The 11,238-nt window shown below is 44.0% G+C and overlaps 1 protein-coding gene across 1 annotated transcript in view; it reads left to right on the top strand.

Moving 5' to 3' along the window:
- The first annotated feature begins 594 nt into the window (after positions 1 to 594).
- The window catches only part of Zswim6 (zinc finger SWIM-type containing 6), a 191,178-nt gene continuing 180,534 nt past the window's right edge, over positions 595 to 11,238 (top strand). Inside the window, exon 1 of the mRNA XM_074077432.1 lies at positions 595 to 1,252. Coding sequence (XP_073933533.1) covers positions 610 to 1,252 — 643 coding nt within the window. The 5' untranslated portion in view covers positions 595 to 609. The remainder of the gene's footprint in view (positions 1,253 to 11,238) is intronic.

Genomic DNA, 11,238 nt, shown 5'->3' with positions numbered 1-11,238 from the left:
CCTCCGCCCAGAGGATTTTCCCCCAGCGGGCTGGCTGATGGGGGGGTTGGGCATCGGACCGCGGGCCCCGCCCCCACTTGCCCCGCCTCCCTCCCCTCTGAACACCCCCAGATTCCCTGTCCTCTCCACTGCGACCCACGAGGCGCGTCTTCACTTGTCCGACATCAAAGGAAGGCAGGAGACTGAAGGGGTAAATTGAGTAGGCAGGGGGCGCAGAGACCCAGTTACCTCAAGGCCAGGCCCGGCGGTCCGCCCCCTCCCGCGGGAACCCCGCCTGAGTCCCGCCCCCCGCGTCACAGCAGCCTGACATTCTCACAACCCACCAAGCATCCAACCCCGCCGCCCCCGCCACCCCCGTGTCCGCCGAGTGCTCTATTTATGTTTCAGCCCGGCTATTTGCATAGGCCCCGCCCCCGGCCCTAGGTTCTCCCTATCAAAGCCCCGCCTCGGCCTTGTCGTCATGGGAAAGGACACACCTCTCGTGCCCGTACAAGGAGCGGCGGGCCCTAGATGGCAGCGTGGCGTCGCCACGGCGTGTGCGTGTCGCGCTTCCTTGTGCCGTTTATAGGGTCCCAGCACTTCCGCTGTCGGGTTAGAAGCGGCGCGGTCATGGCGGAGCGCGGACAGCAGCCTCCTCCCGCGAAACGGCTCTGCTGCCGGCCGGGCGGCGGCGGCGGCGGGGGCAGCAGCGGCGGCGGTGGCGGAGCGGGTGGCGGCTACAGCTCTGCCTGTCGGCCCGGCCCGCGGGCGGGCGGCGCAGCGGCGGCGGCGTGCGGGGGCGGCGCGGCGCTGGGGCTGCTGCCGCCGGGCAAGACCCAGAGCCCCGAGTCGCTGCTGGACATCGCGGCGCGCAGAGTGGCAGAGAAGTGGCCGTTCCAGCGCGTGGAAGAGCGCTTCGAGCGCATTCCGGAGCCGGTGCAGCGCCGCATAGTCTACTGGTCCTTTCCCCGCAGCGAGCGGGAGATCTGCATGTACTCGTCCTTCAATACCGGCGGCGGCGCCGCGGGCGGCCCCGGCGACGACAGCGGCAGCCCCGGCGGCGCGGGCGGCGGCGCAGGAGGTACGGGCGGCGGCGGGTCCTCGTCCTCTCCGGCTGCCACCTCGGCCGCCGCCGCCGCCGCCGCCGCAGGGGCCGGGACTCCGTCGGTGGGGGCTGCCGGGGCAGCGGACGGCGGCGAGGAGACGCGGCTGCCCTTCCGCCGGGGCATCGCGCTGCTGGAGAGCGGCTGCGTAGACAACGTCCTGCAAGTCGGTGAGTCATGGGGCAGCCGCGGGCCGTCTGTCTGTCCGTCAGTTCCTCTGGGGGGCCGCCCGCTTCTCCCCACGGTCAGCCGCCCCTCCTCCAGTCGGCGCGCGCCCGCCCGCACCCTCGCCCGGTGCCCTCTACGGCCCGGACGGTCCTCCGAGCGGAGCGCCCATTTCCTCCCGCCCGCCCCGCCCCGCCCCCGTCTCCCCGGACGGGCTGGCGCGAGTGGGAAATGAATCAGCAGGACGCGCCCCTCCGCGGGGTCGGCAGTGGGTGTCGGCGCCCCCGGCCCGCGCCGCTGTCCCCGGTCTGCTCCGGGCGCACATACGGGGGGGGGGGCGGGCGGCTCGCGGGTTTTGCGGGGCGGATGTGGACAAAGGCGCGGGCGGACCTGGGGCTCCGAATAGGGTGTGTGGTGGGGCCGTGCGGGGCGGGGGAGGGGGCGCGGCCCGCACAGACAATGCCGGCCGGGGCGAGCCGGGCCGGGCCGCTCCGCACTCTCCCCCACCTCGCTCTTGCCTGTCGCCCGTCTGCTTTTTTCCTCTCCCACCTCCGTTCCCCGCGATTGGGGCGGGGGCGAGGGATACACTGAACACGGCTCGGTGGCCGCTCCGACGGGCCGGTGGGCGCGCGCGTGGTGCTCGGGGCTCTGTGGCGTCCAACCCGGCGAGCTTCCTGGCTGCCCCGTGTCTGCAGATCCTCCTCTCCCCGGCGTCTCCGCGACCTGAGCCGCGCAGGACGGAGGCGGCGCCCCGCCGAGCTCCGGGGGGGACCTTTCGCCCGAGGACGCCCCCGATGAAAGGCGCGCTCCCCTTTTTCCGCGGACCGGTTCCGGCCCCGCCGCCCGCTGGAGTTGGGTCAGCGGTGGGGCTCAGTGTGCGGAGCTCGGGGCGAGCCCGAGGAGCACCTAGGACGGCTCGTCCGATTGAGGGAGCGCGGGCGCAGGGGCTGGGCGCCGCTGCCCGGTCGACCCGGCACTTTGTTCTCATTTGCAGGTTTATTTGTGCCCCTTTCAGTTTTCTGTCACCGTCCAAAAAGGGGAAACCAAACAAAAGAACCTCTTTATTTTTTTTCAGGGCTTGTAAAGTAGAAGATACTTGACAAAGGCGAGAAGGACTTGTGATTTAAAGCTGCACAGCTCTCCTTTCTCTGATAGACCATGGGAGTTTTCTCAGAAACCCAGTTTAAAAGCTACCGCTGCTCCTCCACCTCCAAAATGGTTTTCTTTTTCTTCGTCCAGATATCTACCAGCAGTAGCGATGGGAATGTTTGAACTGCACTGAAATGAACAATGCTGTGGTGAAACTCTCCTTCCCACTTTTTTCTTCTGATTAAATGGCATATTTTCCTATCCCCTCCCATGTTAGGAGTAGTTGAAATAGACCAAATGGATAAGGATAGATTTGGTGGAAGCATCTCTTAGATTTTTAACTTAGTTTTTTTTCTTTCTGTAGTCAGTTTCTTTTAATCTTCTGTTTGGGAGCAGGAAGGGGGGTCTGGATAGTGGCCTCAAAAGAGAATTAAGATTTGTTTTAATCCTGTCTGGTTAATTTGAATTCTAATACAATCTGCAGACGTGATTTTCTGCATGGTCATTTATTTCCAAAGGCAGCCCCAGTGTTGCCTTTTCTGTGCTCAGCACCCTTTCCTTCTGTCTAGCGAGGGGCTAGCTTTTCAGGCTCCCCAGCCTTTTTTTCTTTTTTCTCTTTTTCCCTTTTAACATCTAATTAACATTCTTTCAAGTTATATCTTTTTTTTCGGTTTTGTTTTTTGTTTCCTGCCGGATTGAAACGGATTGACGCATATCTATGGCCTCTCAGTGTAACAAACTTAGAGTCTGCAGATTTTTATGGCTTGGCTGGCAGTGTTGAGTTTTTTTCCCCCCTCTGTGCTTGACTCTGCTTGCAAGCAATGAGGAATGACAGGAGAGCACATAGGGAGGGTTTCTTGGCTGATTGCATTTAAGCCAGGAATTCACTGTGAAAATAAAGCCAAGGGGTGATAAATAAAAGATGCAATCTTCTCTAGGAGACAGACACACAGCGTGGGCTTTGCCTGCTTTCATCAGTGGAAGAGGCCTGGGTGGGTAGTTGTAAAAGAAAATAGTAACTTTTTGAATAGTCCCCAAAGGGGAAGGAGGCCACTGAATGGAATTGGCAGCGGTTGATGTGAAGTAGTGTGATGCTTCTAGTGTAGTTTGAGGAGTTGACCACCACTTCGGAAACACACACATACGTGCTAGGCAAGTGCTGTAAAAATTGTGGAAAATACTCTTTCTTGCCCTTTGAGTTCTGCCAGTTTTCTTAACTTCCAAGCTGTATTATTTGAGCCAGTCAGTTTAGAGATGGAAGGCTGTTAAGTGCCTGGCAGCTGGCACTGTGAGATAGAAAACTTAAGACCAGGTCTTCTCACCCCTCCCCCCATGGGGTACTGGAGAGAGGGTGGCTAGATTAAGCATCTAATTTAGCTTTAAGTGGTTTGAATCTGTATACTAACTCACAAGGTTTGTTTTGTGTTTGTGATTTGAAGTAGAATTTTTTTGTTTCAGAACCAGTAAAGGAAAAGAACAAAATATTGTGTTGATAGCACCATAGGCAGTTTTCTGCTATTAAAAATTACAAGTTTGTTTATACAGGAAGTATTCACTGACTTTAGAGATGACTAAACTGTAGCTACAATAGGAAAACCTAGTTGGTGTCCTTTATTAAAAGTACATTTATGCCGGTGAGGATTATGTAAGGATTGAGGAGCAGAGAGCGAGCCTCCTTGGTAGAGTTTAAGAAGAAATTTAGGAGTAATTAAATCTTTTTTATACTACTTGTAAGCCATATGAGCTACCCATCAGTGGGCCGTAAGAAAATTTTTATAGAAATGTAGTCTTTTTCTTTTTGGTAAAATCTCAGAAGGGAACTGTCTCTGAAGATGCTGGTATTACATCATTAAGTAGTAATTTAGAAGTTAATATATAAACAAATTTCCCCCAATTTTTGTCTAAGAACTTGTCTTATGTGAACTTAAAATTAAATTATGAAGGATACATTTAATTGGATAAAAATCAAATGTCTGCAGGGCTGAAACACTATAAACCAGAAGTAGCTAACTGGGACAAATATTTATAATATGTTTGACTAAAGGCCGGCAAAAAACTCCTAAAAACTGGTTTTAGTTTTTGTTTTTTTTAAAAAAAAAAAAAAAACTCATTTCTGTAATTCCAGATAAGGGGATTGCAGTTCAAGACCAGTCCAGGCAAAAAGTTGGTGAAACCCTTTCTCAAAAAACAAGCCAGGGGTGGTGGTACATATCTGTAATCCCACGTACTCAAGAGACAGAGGTAAAAGGATCATGGTCCAAGGCCAGTATAGAAAAAAAGTAACTAAAAGCAAAAGGGTTAGGGGTATGACTCAAGTGGAAGGTCCCGAGTTCAGAGCCCTGTACTGCCAAAAAAGAAAAAGAAAAAATGATTAACCCAGTAGGAAAATGGATAATATATTGGAGAAACAAAAAAATACAAATACTTAAAGAAACATACTCATTTTCACTCTGAGATATAAGTACAAATGAGATACTGTTCTCATCTACCACACTGGCAAAGACTAAAAAGATACAATAATAGTGCCCAGAATTGGTTGGTGAGGTAGAAGAGGATGCTGCCTAACATCCTACTTGGCACATTCTTTTTTGTGTTATTTTCTAGGAATTTATCTTACAGGTACTGATAGTAATACATAGAAATGTTATGTATAGCAGTGTTCATTGCAGTATGCTTTGCAATATTGAAATATTATCAAGCTTAATTTCTATTAGAAGGGAAATTGTTAAGAAGTACTCAGTGGAGTACTGTGCAACCATGTAGAAACCAAATAGGTTTATGTATTCTAACAAGGAAAGGTGGCTATTTTAAGTCAAGCAAAAAACTTCACATGGTTTTCTGTAATTTATGTTAATCCCAAAACACATAGACTTATGTGTAAACGCATGGAAACATTTGGAAGGCTGTCCAGTTAATATCACCAGTCTTTGGCACAAGTGAATGGGCAAGGATTTTTTTTTTTTGGGTGAGGGGAGAGGGATTTCACTTCTTTATGCCTATTTCATGGTTAGGTTTTTCTCAAAACTAGAGGTATTTTTTTTTTAATAAAGCAACTTAATTATCCTTGAGTTTTTATATTTTTTATTTGGTGTGAGTGTATGTGTGAGTGTGTGTACATATGTGCTTGAGCATGTGAGTATGCAGGTCCTTTCTAAATATGTGGTGTATTTTTTTTTTCTGATTTTGAAACACATAAGTTTCCTTATTTTGACTAAAATAGTCATTTTAAAAGCAAGACATGTTAAAGCAAATCTAGAGTCTTAGGCCAGAAGCATAGCTCAAGTGGTAGAGCGCCTGCCCAGCAAACGTGAAGCCCTGAGTTCAAACCCCAGTGTTACCAAACAAACTAGAATCTTGTCTTTTGTGTGGGAAGGAAGAAGACAAATTTTAAAAAGAGTTGCTCTTTTTCTTTTATTGCTCATTAAATTTGGGAGAAATACCGCCCACAGCTCTGCTAACGCTTAGATCCACACATTCTTAAGGACTTTTCACGTTCTTAGGGGAATAGGCAGAAAAAAGTGATCATTATTAGAATTAAAATGAATAATAATTTCAATCACATAATTTATTGGCCTTTCCTTGAGTATTTTGATTTTCTTAGATAGACCAGAGATGACTATATAAATACATGATTCTAAATGTATTTTCAGAATTGGGTAGTTTTTCTAAAAAACACTATTGAATGTATTTTCAAGGTTATAATGTAGAACAGTTTTGTATAAGATCCTATATTTTATCTGCCTTTTTTTTAATCTGCCTTTTTTTTTTTTTTTTCTTGTGCAGGGGATCAAACACAGGACCACACTTGCTGAGCAAGTGCTTTACTACTGAGCTGTGTCCCCAGCTTGTCCTGCCTTTTGATTAATGAAAAAGTAAACTATAGGCAAGAAATTTTGAAACCATTTTCATATGTTTTGCTCTTTTTTGGGGCGGTATTGGTATTTGAACTCAGGGCCTCATGCTTGCTAAGCGGGTGCTGCTTGAACTATGCCCCCAACCTGAGATGTTTGAATGGTTCACAGTGATTTTTGCCAGTATTTCAGTACCTGATATGCCCCCATCATTGTTTTGAGGGAAGCTAAATGTTCAGTTGTATATGAAATAGTTGGCATTAATTATGATACTCCGTCCTCTGATGGTTGGTTTGGGTCCAGTCATAAAATATTTTTTGTAGCCCAAAGACTTTAACAATAATGGAAAATGGAATTTCAGATTTGTGTTAAGCAAACATCTATACTCTTGCTTTAGTCTTTCAATTTTGTTTATTTTTGTGCTGAGGATTGAATCCATTGTGTGCTGTGTGTTAGGCAAGTGCGGTACCGCTGAGCTACACCCCCAGTCCCTAGTCTTGTGATTTCTTGCAGTGCAGTTGTGTTAAGAGTATTCTTTTGTATGAAAAGGCCATCCCTGTTATTTTTTCCCTTTCATATTGAATTTTAATCTTTTTACAGATGTGAGACTGGTGTCTTCCCTTTTAGGAACATGAGGATGCATGTGAAACATATCCTTTAATAGAAGAATTGTAATTAATCAAACAGTTTGATTCCTTATGTCTTAAGTATGTATGTGTTGATTTTTAAGATGTTTATCCTGGGCCTCTTTTCATAATTGGTAATAAATTATATCTCAGACCTAACTGTAAATGTTTCACATAGAAAAATACAGGCCAGCACGTGTATTCTGCTCACTGTCAAGGTTTATTTAAGAATGTGCTATTTTAGCTAGTAATACGTTCAATGAATGGGATGGCACAGGAGGAGTATGTTTTTTTCTTTTAAGAAAACTCTCTTTTAATATGTGATTGAGGGGTTGGGGATTTAGTACAGTGGAAGACCGCTTGCCTGGCAAGTGCAAGGCCCTGAGTTCCGTCCCCAGCACCAAAAAAAAAAAAAAAATGTGATTGAATTGGTACTGTTTCTGAATGCATCTTTATATTTTTGTGTAAGTTTTCCTCAGTGAAACAAAATAAACTTGGTACCTTTAGGAAGCATACTTAGGTATACATATGATAAAACAAACTCATTTATTGATAGAAAATTTCAAACTGCTGTTGTTTAAGCTGTCATATATGCTAGAAAAGAAAGCAGATTATTGCTACGTGCGAATATGTTAGAAACAAGGCAGATTATAGGTTAATACTATTTTTAAAGGGTAATAAAGTACATGAAACCCACAAAACCATTTCTAGTTACCTTCCAGATTACATGGTATAATTTAAAAAATGATTCTTCACAAAAAACCTAATTTACTTTTTGTGGTTTATTAATTTTTGACATGTAAATGTTTAGGAATTACTCTAAAATTGGAAACATGAGGTATTTCCTCCTTTAAATCTTCTTCTGAGAAATCAATATCAAATGTTAATTTGGAGAAAAATTTTGCATAGTCTTGTACCATAAAAGAGACTCTTCTTAGTCAATCCTACCAGATTCTCAAAAGTAGAGTGTGTTGGCTAGATTTATTTAAAAACCCAGGTACCTTTCTAGTTTTTGCTTTCAGTGCTCTGTGTGCTGCTAAGAACATGTTTTGGACATGATTTTCAGTTCTTTAAAAGTTAAATGCTTCCTTAATTTTTTTCGTCTAGAAAAGAGAGCTAAAGCAACCTTTGGAGAGAATGCAGTGCAAAATCTGCTTATCAGAGCTGATTGAAACATTGGTTTTCAGCTGGTAGTAAGGAAACTTGCTAAGGGAATGAGCCATACCTCTCTCCCTTTTTTCGTTATTTTTTTAGGTAGGGTCTCACTTTGTTTTTTTTGGCCAGGGCTGACCTGGACCCTATAGCTGGGATTATAGGCATGTATATTTGTTAAGATGAGGGACTTGCTAACTTGTTTGTTTGTTTGTTTTTTGGCCTGGGCCAGCCTCAAACCACAATCTCCTGATCTCTACCTCCTGGGTAGTTGGGATTACCAGGTGTATGCCACCATGCCTTGCCCAAATAAGTAATTTCTTTCATATACTTCGAGAACATACTTTGTACCATGCTAGACCTAACCTGCTTGTTACTTCTGTTCTAAAAGTTTAACTTCTCATGGTAGTGATCAGAATCACCCAATACAACCATCCTCCAAACAATACAACCATCCTCCAAACATGAAATTAATCTGTCAAAGATATTTTTAATGAAGGATGAAGCTCAGCCATATGCAATAAGCCCTAGGTTCATTCCTCAGCAGGGGGAAGAAAAGACATTGTTAAACTATGGTGATTTTCATTTTTCTTTTTTTTTTGGTGGTACTGGGGTTCAAACTCAGCTTTGTGCTTGCAAGGCAGGCATTCTACTACTTCAGTCATGCTTACAGCCCATCAAGTAAAATTTGAAATGTATATTTAAATAATAGTTACGATCACAATTTGAAATTCTGATCACTGAAAATCACTCTGGAAAGTAGCAAGAGACTAAGTTTAAAGATAACCTTCTAGAAACGTAACGATGTACCACTGGCAGTATCCCTTACTGTGTCAGAGGCTGCCTGGCTTTGTTTCAAACCTGTATGAACTTTTTTTTTTTTTTTTGGCAGTATTGGGGTTTGCACTCAGGGTCTTGGGCTTGCTAGGCATGTACTCTTATCACTTGAGCCACTCTGCCAGCCCTTCAAGTCTGTACAGTCTGAGAAAAAGTTACTTGACCTTTTTTCCTACGCTCAGTTTCTTAGTCTGTAAAATGAGAACGACAGTGCCTACCTATGGCTGTTGGAAAGAAATATCAACTGCATAAAGAGAGTGTGTGGTTAACTGCTTATCAACTTACATTAATTATTGGTTATAGTAAGAATCTACCATCAGTTGTGTCCAGGTGGTTTAGTAAAGAGCCACCCCAAACCATATGGAAAGTCTTGAAAAATAAAAGAGGTTAGTAAAGCTTTGTAGCCATGTGTTCTGTGAAGCAGTACCTAAGTGTATGAGCACATTCTGAGGGGTTTTGTATATCCTATTCACTGGTGGTGATGGAGTTTGCTTGCTGACAAGAACAGTGAGATATGTGCAAAAGCATCAAATATGAACCAGACCTCTTATGGCATTAACTTCTGTTCTGCATAACCACTTTAAACAAACTTATAGTAAAGTATTTATTACAGGGTGCACGTGCATTTGTGTATAGTCATACAGCTGTAATATAGTTTCATACCATTTGCAAGCATAACTAACTTTTCATGAACTTTTAATCTCATAACATTTCCAGATATCTACAAATGTTTAACACCTATTTTGCATGCTAGAATTATTACTGAACTGAAGCCATTAGAATTTAGCCTGAAACTAAAATGCTGTCTTGAAATATTTTTATCACATTAAATAAAATAACCTTGCCAACAGTCTTGTTACTTTACATTTAAGAAGATGTTTGTTCTGATTTCTAAGTCCAAGCATTTTCAGCACCCAGGAAATAGCCCACACTTTGCTGTGTTGAAACAGATTCAGTGTTTTAGCTTTGCTATTTACTGTCCCACTCTGGAGAACTTACTCAATATGTCTGAGCCTTAAGTTTTCTCATCAGGAAAATGGGAAAAGCTGGAATTGATAGTATATTTTTATCTCTAAAATCTCCATAAGTAAAAAAAACAGCAAAATACAAAAGTATTTCATTTATAAAAATAACTTCTATATTAAACAATGCATTCGTAATACAGTATTCACTGAAATATGCTTGGGATGACAATACTTAACTGGATTCATCTGTCTCCTCCTCACTTGTGAGCATCACATACATATATGTCAGCTAACACACAACTAATTATCACTTATGAATTCTACAGATATAAGCTGGGTGTGTTGGCATATGCTTGTGTGGATTAATGTGATTCAAGGATTCGCTGCCCAGTCCTGTCTTATTTAACAGCCTGTATTTACTTAAGGCATTTGTTTTGGAGATACTTGTTTTTGCTGTATAACCCAAGCTTACCTCAAACTCACAATCCTCTTGCCTCAGCCCCCTGAGTGCTGAGACTGCAAACTTTTCCCATCATGCCTGATTTAAGTAATGAGATACTGGAGATTGAACCTAGGGCCTTGTGCATGTTAGGCAAGTGCTCTACCACTCACGCCACACCCCCAGCTACTAAAAGCATTTTCCATTGTTAATTGATGTCAGATCTTTACTATTGAAGATATATGAAAATATACATAAGATATGTAGAACAAGTCCACAAAATCACCTTTTAAATTTTTTCTTAATTATATCAGTATAATTTACAGAATTCTGTCTAGTTTTACCTGTTAAATGCTGTCTGACAGCAACCAACATTTTTATGAATGAAGTATGCATATTTTGTAATTTAGGTACAAAGGACAAAACCTGGTGTCTTTTCAAGTATTGACCTTCATTGGTTAGAGGGCAGTACAGGTTGAAGGCAGCACTATCTTTGGTCCTGTCCCTCCCTTGTTCCTGCTACCCCTTTATATTAACTCATTTCTACAAAACATGGCTTTTAAATTCAAATATTAGAAACTTACTGTATTTGAGGAAATTTAAAAAATATATTAGCTTTATTCCTTAGGGCTTTGTTTTTTTTAGTGTTCTTCAAGTTTCCTTAGCACTTAGGAATATAGCTTGCCCATCCCTCCTTCCCCCAAATAGCACTTGTGTAGTTTTTGTCTGATGAACCTTCAGTCCACCTAGCCTGGACAGTCTTACGGAGATTGTGGTCTATATCTTCTCTAGACAGTGGTAAAGCTGAAAACTGAGCCGACTTGCTGCGACTGCTTCATGATCATGGTAGAATCAGGTGAAACTGGAGGAAAGGAAATAGGGAGGCTCTGAACTCAGCCCTGCCTCCTTTCCCCTTACTGCCTTTTCCTCTATCCTTTCTTCCTTTCTTAGGGTTGGGATGGTGAAATGAGGAGGGGGAGAGTGGTACGAAAGAAAAAAAAAAAGGCATTGCAAGAGGTAAGAAATACTTGA

Source organism: Castor canadensis, chromosome 6 (genome assembly GCF_047511655.1).
Source record: "Castor canadensis chromosome 6, mCasCan1.hap1v2, whole genome shotgun sequence".
In the NCBI taxonomy this organism is placed as follows: domain Eukaryota; kingdom Metazoa; phylum Chordata; class Mammalia; order Rodentia; family Castoridae; genus Castor; species Castor canadensis.
Note: the sequence above shows the minus strand (reverse complement) of the source record. Positions and strands in the feature narration are given on the sequence as shown.